The following is a 10,749-nucleotide window of genomic DNA, read 5'->3' on the forward strand; positions in this document are numbered from 1 at the left end:
TTGTTGTTCCTCTTCTTGTTGTTGTTGTTGTTGTTCTTCCCTCTCTTGTGGTTTTTGTTGTTTTCTGTTGATCTTTTTTTTTTTTTTTTTTTGGTAAAAAGGTGGATTGCTGATGGTTTAGTAACAGGGTAGTGAATATCTGTGAAAATTTATCTTTTTTTTTTCTCTTTCGTTTTTTTTTTTTTATTCTTTCTTGACCTATAGTATATCTTTCTAACACAACCTACACTCGTTAACTGAAGAAAGTAGTAAGTTTACTATTGCTTTGTCTTTTCTTTTCCTTTGTAACTGTTTTGCTGCATCAATGACAACTATTCGCTGTCTTCAGTGCCAAAGCCCTGTACCGAGTGATTTGGAGATTGCCCAAAGTGTAGAACCATTTGAGATTTCACGTATTGCGGCAGCCTTTGGTATACTCCCTTCAGAACTGAGTCCTTATGGCTCTACAAGGGCTAAAGTGAAACTTGACATATTAAAGCGTCTTGAAAATACAAAACCTGGAAAATATGTTGTTGTTGCAGGTATGAGTCCCACTCCATTAGGAGAAGGGAAAAGTACAACAACAATTGGACTCGCACAGTCACTATGTGCACATTTACAACGACCAACATTTGCATGTATTCGTCAACCTTCACAAGGCCCTACATTTGGTATAAAAGGAGGGGCTGCAGGTGGAGGATATAGTCAAGTAATTCCTATGGAAGAATTTAATTTACATGGTACAGGAGATATTCATGCTATTACAGCTGCCAATAATCTTCTCGCAGCGGCTATAGATGCAAGAATTTTTCACGAACGCACCCAAAGTGATGAAGCCTTATTTCGACGTCTTACTGCTGAACTAAAGAACTTTACATCTATTATGAAAAAAAGATTGGAAAAACTTGGTATTCATAAGGATGATCCAAAAGATTTAACACCTGAAGAACGAGTCCGTTTTGCTCGTTTAAATATTGATCCTAATACCATTTCTTGGAAACGTGTAATGGATGTGAATGACAGAATGTTACGTCAAATAACAATTGGACAAGGAAAAGAAGAAAAAGGAATGACACGAACTACAGGATTTGAAATAAGTGTGGCATCTGAACTAATGGCTATACTTGCTCTTGCCAAAGATTTAAATGATATGCGAAATCGTTTTGGTGCTATTGAAGTAGCAAAAAGTGTATCAGGTGAAGCTATTACTGCAGAAGATATTGGTTGTGCTGGTGCTATGACTGTTTTAATGAAAGATACAATTGAACCCACTCTTATGCAAACTTTGGAAGGAACACCCATTCTTGTGCATGCGGGACCATTTGGAAATATTGCTCATGGTAACAGTAGTATTATTGCAGATCGAATTGGATTAAAACTTGCTGGAGAAAATGGATTCGTTTTAACTGAAGCAGGTTTCGGTGCAGATATGGGTTGTGAAAAATTTTTTAATATAAAATGTCGCACCAGTGGACTGAGACCTGATGCGGCAGTTGTTGTTGTAACCCTCCGTGCTTTGAAATTTCATGGAGGAGTTGAACCAAGCAAGGCTTCTATTGAAAATATTGATGCCCTTCGTCATGGATGCTCAAATCTTTTACGTCATGTTGAAAATATACGTAAATTTGGTGTCCCTGTTGTTGTTGCTATTAATGAATTTTCTACAGATACCAAAATGGAATTGGATATTGTGAAAGAACTTGCTTTACGTGAAGCAGGTGCTTTTGATGTGGTTGTAACAAACAACTGGTCTCGGGGAGGGGCAGGAGCTGTGGACCTTGCTAATGCTCTTATTCGTGCGACCCAAACAATAAAGGCAGATTTTCGTTTCCTATATCCAGATACGGATAGCCTTAAAATGAAAATAGAAAAGATATGCAAAGAAATATATGGTGCCGCCGGTGTGGAATATCTTAATGATACTAATGAGAAATTGGAAGATTTTGAGCATCGTGGTTTTGGTTTATATCCTATCTGTATGGCTAAGACGCAATATAGTTTTTCCCATGATCCATCACTAAAAGGAGCTCCAACAGGTTTTATTGTACCCATTCGTGATGTTCGGGTAAACTGTGGTGCGAAGTTTGTATTTCCAATCCTGGGTGATATTTCCACTATGCCAGGACTTCCAACACGACCAGCTTTCTTTAACATAGATATTGACGGAGATACTGGTGCTATCACAGGATTATCGTAGGTAATTATAGAAGAATATATAAACTCTTTATGGAGTTTATGGGTTAGTACAGATGTTACTAAGTACTGGTATGAAATTATTGAAAAGTAAAGGGTACCCAAGTTACACATCAAAAAAATTCATATTTAATTGTTAGGAGTGGTATCCCTACAAAATTTATTTGACTATTTGTTTGTTTGTTTCTCTCTTTATTATTTGTTTTTTTTTTCTTTCTTATGTGTCTCTCTAATGGGTTCCTCAAAGGTGGTAACACCGCTACATTGGCATAGTTTATGATAACGTTTTGGATTATGTTATGTGCTTAACTTTCTTATTCTATTTCCTTATTCTCTTGATAATGTTAAACCAAATTATTTAACCGTTCTTAACGTTGATTACCCTTCAAAATTCTCTCCCTCTTTCTTTCTTTCTTTCTTTCAACTCTTTCTCTCCATCTACATGTGTAGTCCCAAAGTTTGCTTTTTCCCCTTTATTTCCTCTTTAGTTCCAAAACTAAAGAGTGAAAAAAAAGAGAACAGCAATCATAAAGAATAAGAAGAAGGACAAAAGAAAACCGTTTTTATGGGGCTTCGTCTTCTACGGGATTTTAACTACTTCGAACTGTTTTCGGAACATCCGTTTACAGTAATCTCCTGTGAATCCTTTACGGGTAGTGCTGCCCCATCGCAGCAGTCATTCCCTATTTGTGCTAAAAAGAGTGATGGTGCGTCGAGTGATTACGTTGCGGTTTTGTGGGCGTTGGAACCGGATTGCGAGTATTGTGTGTCATTAAGTTTTTCTGGCGAAGATAAAGCTGTGCAAATTCTCGTAAGGACAAAACCCATTTTCGGGCCCATGATTATGTGCAAACCATCTGCTGTTATTCACCCTGACCAACCCTTCTCTGATGACTTTCTTGAGTGTGTGCAAGCTCAGAAGGAAAACTACATGTTTATAGAGAAACCCACAAAGTCGGTCCAGGAACTTCTTATGCTCCTGTTTTACCACTCTCTTTTTGCGCTTCCGTCTGAGATCTGTGGTGTCAATATATTTGTGCTTCCAAACGGCAAGGACGGTCGCTTCTGTATTGACCTTCGTTACCAAGGTATTGAGTGGAGGAGAAACAAAAAGATTCGTCGTCTTGTTGCAAGCAATAAATTCGCGATTGTGGTGAATCGTAATATTGGTGATTCACTGCGTTTGGCGCAGGAATATCACTCAGGTCCACCGAATAGTACGTGGTTGGATGATGATTATGTCGCCCTACTCGCTGACATGGCAAAATCACCTAAGTTTGGTGTACGTATAATGTGTGTGGAACTGTTGGAAAAAAGTACCAGTAAGGTGATGGCTGGTTGTTTGGGTTATGCTCTTGGATCTGTGTATCATGATTTCACAATGTTTACGCTTGAACGATCTGCTGAGGGGTTCGGAACTATCTTAACAAAGCTATTGGGTGAGTCGCTACAGAGGTGCGGTTACGACTTGTGGTATTGGGGATTCCGCATAGACTACATGAAACAATTTGAGGGAAAATACGGTGGAAAGATTATTCCAAAGCCAGAGTTCCTGCAACGCTGGACGCAGTACCGAGACATACAGCCCGCTTGTACTGTGGATGAGTACATTTATTCTGGGAAAAGTTGGCTACCGTATGCGGTATGAAAGTGACAAGCTATTTTTTGTGGTTGGGGTGGGAATAGTAAGAACACATTGGCTGTTAAAGAACTTATTGGTAAGATTAGTGGGTGATAGAAGAATGTTTTGTTTTCCTCCCTTTTTGTTTCTGTTAGTCAATGGGGTATTGGATGATGATTCTTTGAAAATATTATCCTCATGATAGGAAAGGGGTCACTGAAAAGAGTGTGTTTTTCTTTATGTACACAAGTACCGATCTACCAATATGTAAGTGGCACTTCAAGGTGCTTTATCAGCAGCAAAGGTCATGGAGAGGACTTTTCCCTTTCAGGACGTTGTCCCTTTAAAACTCTTGGGATTAGCCAAAGTAGTAGTATTGAAGCGGTGAAAACAGCCTATCGTGCTAAATGTCGAACCGAACACCCTGACGTTGGTGGTACTGATGAAGGCTTCCGTAAAATTGCGTGGGCGTACGAAGAATGCACCCGCCGCGTACATGAACGTTATCGCAAGAACGATGGAGAGAATACCTCTGAATCAGTAAATATGGAGGACAAACAGTGGAGAGATGAAAATCACAAGCAGGAATCTAGTACGTGGTATGAATCCAGGACGGAGTTACACCGTAGACAACGCCAAATGTTTTATGCTGCATTTTCACACTCCCGAAGTATTGAAGAGATGGAGGAACTTCTTCTTAGTTCACTGCGCAGTCATTGCTTCGACATCATCGACGTGAGTGAGCCTTTGGCATTGTTGCTGCGACGTTTACACCTCATCACAGGTTATGGGGAGACACACTTGCAGGCTTGCTTTGCCGCTATGGATAACTGGGAACAGTACACTGAACGTCGAGCTGGCGCAGGTTTGTACCACATACTGCTGCAGCTCTACACGGACTTCCCCAAACCAGGGCTCACCGAAACCATCATAACCGAGAGTGTAGAGACTCTTTTGGAAAGAATGCATACGAAGGGGCTCGAATACGACGACTGGACACTTACTCTGGCTCATAAGGCATACAGAGCCTCACCCTGGCCAACCTAGTAACAAAGCTATGTGTACAGATCCTTGCCTACGCAAAAGATATTGAATGTTATTTCTAGCAGTGCTATTTTCACTTTCAGTCAGTTTTTCTTTATTTTATTTTATTTTTTGCCAATGCTCTCTGTATAGTCCCGTATACTGCCTTCCAGTTGCAGAGGGTTTTACTCAAGTTTTAAAATGTGAGAGCGGGTTCAGCCATAAAGTGTTTTCTTTTCTTTACCAATATACCTCTCCACGCTGGGTTGTTGTGCTCTCGGTTTCTCTGACCTGTTTGACCTTCCTTCATTTAGTAAGGAAGTAAATCACACGTTTTCCACCTGTTCCTTATTGTCATTGCCACACACACACTTTTTCTTTTTTCTTTCTTTTTTTCTTTTTCTCTGTGTCTAATTCTTAAAACGGAAAGAAAGTTTGACCAAGTTGTATTTGCAAACGGACGGAGACACGAGTGCGCCACACCCTGTGATTCCACCTGAGAAAAAAAGAATAAAGATTTAAGTAACAGAAAAGAAAACCTCATTATGACTTTCTGTCTCATGAACGAGTGCCGAGGGATGTCCCTGTGGGACGTTCTTGCATGGCACCGCCCTAAGGTCACTGGTGCCATGCTGGGCAGCACACTTCTTTTCATTATGTTCTTTTGTATGATGGAATATACGGTAGTAACATTTGCCTGCCGCGTTCTCCAGCTGCTCCTTGCTGCTGGTCTGGTGGCCAACGTCACGAAGCGCTGCACTCTCACGTCGGACGACATCCAGCGGGCGGTGGACTCTCTCGCCCCACGGGTGGCGGATGCACTCGAGAAGCTGCACGAACTCGTCTTGTGGCGCGACACACGCGCCTCGGCGGCTGTTGCGGTGGCGAGTGTTGTGGCCGCTGCTCTCGGGAACTTGATGTCTGATGTAACTCTGGCGGTGTGTGCTGTCGTGCTGGCCTTCACTCTCCCTGCGGTGTACGAGCGGAAGAAGGACACCATCGACGCCGTGATTGCACGGGCGCAGGAGCACCTTGAGAAGTACATTGGAAAGATCAAGACCTCTGTGGATGAGGTCGCCAAGAAGAGCGAGTAACCCTGTGGTGTGAGGAGGGGTGGGTGATAGGGACAGTGGTGGACAGGGAACTACTTCTGTACCCCGTAGATTATATAACTTTTTTTTTTCGTTTCTGCGAAAGTCATGAGAAAGCTAGTAAAAAAAAAAAATGGAGAGAGAAATAAAAGAAAAAAAAAAAGAAACAGCGCATGAAACCTTGACGTGTTGAAGGAAGCAAGGATAAAGAAAAAGGGTAAATAGGAAGAAGAGAATAAGGGAGGGAAGCAGCAGAATCCACGTTAACCAATCAAGTCATGCGTTTCTGGAAAAGAGGCTAATGGGTTTGTAGTGTTTAATGTAAATTTTCCCTAATTATTTTCTGCGTTGCAGTCGCCTCTGTGAATTTTTTTTTTTTGTGTTTGTTGTTGGATAAGACGTCTGTTTTTTTTTTTTTTTGTTGTTGTGTGAAATCCTCTTTATTTTTCTAGCTGTGTGGTGAATTGCACTTTCTTGTACTTGTATATTCTGTTCAATAGATCACTTGGTCAAGTAGACCTTGCATGTTTTTGATGGCAAATGAAGTAAATATTATAAGGACAAGAATCCGATTTGTAAATGAGTTTAACTACTTCGAACTGTTTTCGGAACATCCGTTCACAGTAATCTCCTGTGAATCCTTTACGGGTAGTGCTGCCCCATCGCAGCAGTCATTCCCTATTTGTGCTAAAAAGAGTGATGGTGCGTCGAGTGATTACGTTGCGGTTTTGTGGGCGTTGGAACCGGATTGCGAGTATTGTGTGTCATTAAGTTTTTCTGGCGAAGATAAAGCTGTGCAAATTCTCGTAAGGACAAAACCCATTTTCGGGCCCATGATTATGTGCAAACCATCTGCTGTTATTCACCCTGACCAACCCTTCTCTGATGACTTTCTTGAGTGTGTGCAAGCTCAGAAGGAAAACTACATGTTTATAGAGAAGCCCACAAAGTCGGTCCAGGAACTTCTTATGCTCCTGTTTTACCACTCTCTTTTTGCGCTTCCGTCTGAGATCTGTGGTGTCAATATATTTGTGCTTCCAAACGGCAAGGACGGTCGCTTCTGTATTGACCTTCGTTACCAAGGTATTGAGTGGAGGAGAAACAAAAAGATTCGTCGTCTTGTTGCAAGCAATAAATTCGCGATTGTGGTGAATCGTAATATTGGTGATTCACTGCGTTTGGCGCAGGAATATCACTCAGGTCCACCGAATAGTACGTGGTTGGATGATGATTATGTCGCCCTACTCGCTGACATGGCAAAATCACCTAAGTTTGGTGTACGTATAATGTGTGTGGAACTGTTGGAAAAAAGTACCAGTAAGGTGATGGCTGGTTGTTTGGGTTATGCTCTTGGATCTGTGTATCATGATTTCACAATGTTTACGCTTGAACGATCTGCTGAGGGGTTCGGAACTATCTTAACAAAGCTATTGGGTGAGTCGCTACAGAGGTGCGGTTACGACTTGTGGTATTGGGGATTCCGCATAGACTACATGAAACAATTTGAGGGAAAATACGGTGGAAAGATTATTCCAAAGCCAGAGTTCCTGCAACGCTGGACGCAGTACCGAGACATACAGCCCGCTTGTACTGTGGATGAGTACATTTATTCTGGGAAAAGTTGGCTACCGTATGCGGTATGAAAGTGACAAGCTATTTTTTGTGGTTGGGGTGGGAATAGTAAGAACACATTGGCTGTTAAAGAACTTATTGGTAAGATTAGTGGGTGATAGAAGAATGTTTTGTTTTCCTCCCTTTTTGTTTCTGTTAGTCAATGGGGTATTGGATGATGATTCTTTGAAAATATTATCCTCATGATAGGAAAGGGGTCACTGAAAAGAGTGTGTTTTTCTTTATGTACACAAGTACCGATCTACCAATATGTAAGTGGCACTTCAAGGTGCTTTATCAGCAGCAAAGGTCATGGAGAGGACTTTTCCCTTTCAGGACGTTGTCCCTTTAAAACTCTTGGGATTAGCCAAAGTAGTAGTATTGAAGCGGTGAAAACAGCCTATCGTGCTAAATGTCGAACCGAACACCCTGACGTTGGTGGTACTGATGAAGGCTTCCGTAAAATTGCGTGGGCGTACGAAGAATGCACCCGCCGCGTACATGAACGTTATCGCAAGAACGATGGAGAGAATACCTCTGAATCAGTAAATATGGAGGACAAACAGTGGAGAGATGAAAATCACAAGCAGGAATCTAGTACGTGGTATGAATCCAGGACGGAGTTACACCGTAGACAACGCCAAATGTTTTATGCTGCATTTTCACACTCCCGAAGTATTGAAGAGATGGAGGAACTTCTTCTTAGTTCACTGCGCAGTCATTGCTTCGACATCATCGACGTGAGTGAGCCTTTGGCATTGTTGCTGCGACGTTTACACCTCATCACAGGTTATGGGGAGACACACTTGCAGGCTTGCTTTGCCGCTATGGATAACTGGGAACAGTACACTGAACGTCGAGCTGGCGCAGGTTTGTACCACATACTGCTGCAGCTCTACACGGACTTCCCCAAACCAGGGCTCACCGAAACCATCATAACCGAGAGTGTAGAGACTCTTTTGGAAAGAATGCATACGAAGGGGCTCGAATACGACGACTGGACACTTACTCTGGCTCATAAGGCATACAGAGCCTCACCCTGGCCAACCTAGTAACAAAGCTATGTGTACAGATCCTTGCCTACGCAAAAGATATTGAATGTTATTTCTAGCAGTGCTATTTTCACTTTCAGTCAGTTTTTCTTTATTTTATTTTATTTTTTGCCAATGCTCTCTGTATAGTCCCGTATACTGCCTTCCAGTTGCAGAGGGTTTTACTCAAGTTTTAAAATGTGAGAGCGGGTTCAGCCATAAAGTGTTTTCTTTTCTTTACCAATATACCTCTCCACGCTGGGTTGTTGTGCTCTCGGTTTCTCTGACCTGTTTGACCTTCCTTCATTTAGTAAGGAAGTAAATCACACGTTTTCCACCTGTTCCTTATTGTCATTGCCACACACACACTTTTTCTTTTTTCTTTCTTTTTTTCTTTTTCTCTGTGTCTAATTCTTAAAACGGAAAGAAAGTTTGACCAAGTTGTATTTGCAAACGGACGGAGACACGAGTGCGCCACACCCTGTGATTCCACCTGAGAAAAAAAGAATAAAGATTTAAGTAACAGAAAAGAAAACCTCATTATGACTTTCTGTCTCATGAACGAGTGCCGAGGGATGTCCCTGTGGGACGTTCTTGCATGGCACCGCCCTAAGGTCACTGGTGCCATGCTGGGCAGCACACTTCTTTTCATTATGTTCTTTTGTATGATGGAATATACGGTAGTAACATTTGCCTGCCGCGTTCTCCAGCTGCTCCTTGCTGCTGGTCTGGTGGCCAACGTCACGAAGCGCTGCACTCTCACGTCGGACGACATCCAGCGGGCGGTGGACTCTCTCGCCCCACGGGTGGCGGATGCACTCGAGAAGCTGCACGAACTCGTCTTGTGGCGCGACACACGCGCCTCGGCGGCTGTTGCGGTGGCGAGTGTTGTGGCCGCTGCTCTCGGGAACTTGATGTCTGATGTAACTCTGGCGGTGTGTGCTGTCGTGCTGGCCTTCACTCTCCCTGCGGTGTACGAGCGGAAGAAGGACACCATCGACGCCGTGATTGCACGGGCGCAGGAGCACCTTGAGAAGTACATTGGAAAGATCAAGACCTCTGTGGATGAGGTCGCCAAGAAGAGCGAGTAACCCTGTGGTGTGAGGAGGGGTGGGTGATAGGGACAGTGGTGGACAGGGAACTACTTCTGTACCCCGTAGATTATATAACTTTTTTTTTTCGTTTCTGCGAAAGTCATGAGAAAGCTAGTAAAAAAAAAAAAATGGAGAGAGAAATAAAAGAAAAAAAAAAAGAAACAGCGCATGAAACCTTGACGTGTTGAAGGAAGCAAGGATAAAGAAAAAGAGTAAATAGGAAGAAGAGAATAAGGGAGGGAAGCAGCAGAATCCACGTTAACCAATCAAGTCATGCGTTTCTGGAAAAGAGGCTAATGGGTTTGTAGTATTTAATGTAAATTTTCCCTAATTATTCCTCTTACCTTTGTATTTTTTTTTTTCTGGATGTGGCTGTCACTGAACTGTGCGGTTGTTGAAGTCTTGTTTTTGTTTTGTTTCGCGTTATGTGTTTCTGTTTCTGTATCTGGTGTTTTTTTTTTTTTTTATTCGTTTGTATGTGTAAATCATATAAAATATAATTGGTAATTTTTAAGCAATTTACTCATTCTTTTTCCGTTGGAAAAAAAAAGGGTAGTTGAAGTATAATCGTAAAAAAATAGTAAGAAATAAAAAGAATAAGAAGAGAGAGAGAGTGAAAGCATTGACTTAGTAGAATTAAGACCACACATACACACTACACATACATTCCTTTAAAAAAAAAAAANTGTGTTTTTTTCTTCATATTTGTCTCTATTTTGTTCGTCCTTTTTTTTCCTTTTTTTGAGGTTCATGAGAATACTGTTGTGTACTTTTTTTTTTTTCTTTCCTTTTGCTCATCACTCTTGTGTATGTTTTGTTTTTTTTACTGTTTGTCTTCATATTTGCGGCTTTATTTGTCATGATACGTGTTGAAAGGTACCTGATAGACGTGATTTTTTTTTTTGTCGATAAATGAGAGATGAATGAAAAGCGCAGTGTTTTTTTTAATGATGCGATCATAGTGGGGAAAAAAAATGCAATGTATATACCTCTGTATGTATGAATGTATGCATTCATAGGTGGACGCTTTCTTCTTTGTACATTGTTTTTTTCAATGACTGGGTGGAAAAACGAGATTAGGAGAGAAAAGAATGATCTTTTTTTTT

The 10,749-nt window shown here is 41.5% G+C and overlaps 7 protein-coding genes across 7 annotated transcripts; all 7 read left to right on the forward strand.

The window, feature by feature from the left end:
* Nucleotides 1-304: 304 nt before the first annotated feature.
* On the forward strand, nucleotides 305-2,176 carry TM35_000072370 (C-1-tetrahydrofolate synthase; the record flags this gene model as incomplete). The annotated part of the gene is made up of 1 exon (XM_029023683.1): nucleotides 305-2,176. The coding sequence occupies one exon, from the start codon at nucleotides 305-307 to the stop codon at nucleotides 2,174-2,176; it is 1,872 nt and encodes a 623-aa protein (XP_028884879.1).
* A 561-nt stretch (nucleotides 2,177-2,737) lies between these two features.
* Nucleotides 2,738-3,820, forward strand: TM35_000072380 (uncharacterized protein; the record flags this gene model as incomplete). The annotated part of the gene is made up of 1 exon (XM_029023684.1): nucleotides 2,738-3,820. The coding sequence occupies one exon, from the start codon at nucleotides 2,738-2,740 to the stop codon at nucleotides 3,818-3,820; it is 1,083 nt and encodes a 360-aa protein (XP_028884880.1).
* Nucleotides 3,821-3,991: 171 nt separating this feature from the next.
* On the forward strand, nucleotides 3,992-4,840 carry TM35_000072390 (chaperone DnaJ protein; the record flags this gene model as incomplete). Its single annotated transcript, XM_029023685.1, has 1 exon — nucleotides 3,992-4,840. The coding sequence occupies one exon, from the start codon at nucleotides 3,992-3,994 to the stop codon at nucleotides 4,838-4,840; it is 849 nt and encodes a 282-aa protein (XP_028884881.1).
* A 554-nt stretch (nucleotides 4,841-5,394) lies between these two features.
* TM35_000072400 (reticulon domain protein) lies at nucleotides 5,395-5,910 on the forward strand (the record flags this gene model as incomplete). Its single annotated transcript, XM_029023686.1, has 1 exon — nucleotides 5,395-5,910. One exon carries the CDS (start codon nucleotides 5,395-5,397, stop codon nucleotides 5,908-5,910), a length of 516 nt encoding a protein of 171 aa, XP_028884882.1.
* A 530-nt stretch (nucleotides 5,911-6,440) lies between these two features.
* TM35_000072410 (uncharacterized protein) lies at nucleotides 6,441-7,550 on the forward strand (the record flags this gene model as incomplete). Its single annotated transcript, XM_029023687.1, has 1 exon — nucleotides 6,441-7,550. The coding sequence occupies one exon, from the start codon at nucleotides 6,441-6,443 to the stop codon at nucleotides 7,548-7,550; it is 1,110 nt and encodes a 369-aa protein (XP_028884883.1).
* A 171-nt stretch (nucleotides 7,551-7,721) lies between these two features.
* TM35_000072420 (chaperone DnaJ protein) lies at nucleotides 7,722-8,570 on the forward strand (the record flags this gene model as incomplete). Its single annotated transcript, XM_029023688.1, has 1 exon — nucleotides 7,722-8,570. One exon carries the CDS (start codon nucleotides 7,722-7,724, stop codon nucleotides 8,568-8,570), a length of 849 nt encoding a protein of 282 aa, XP_028884884.1.
* Nucleotides 8,571-9,124: 554 nt separating this feature from the next.
* On the forward strand, nucleotides 9,125-9,640 carry TM35_000072430 (reticulon domain protein; the record flags this gene model as incomplete). The annotated part of the gene is made up of 1 exon (XM_029023689.1): nucleotides 9,125-9,640. The coding sequence occupies one exon, from the start codon at nucleotides 9,125-9,127 to the stop codon at nucleotides 9,638-9,640; it is 516 nt and encodes a 171-aa protein (XP_028884885.1).
* Nucleotides 9,641-10,749: the final 1,109 nt, after the last annotated feature.

This window comes from Trypanosoma theileri, assembly GCF_002087225.1.
Source record: "Trypanosoma theileri isolate Edinburgh chromosome Unknown TM35_Tth_7_V1, whole genome shotgun sequence".
NCBI classification, from domain to species: Eukaryota; Euglenozoa; class Kinetoplastea; order Trypanosomatida; family Trypanosomatidae; genus Trypanosoma; species Trypanosoma theileri.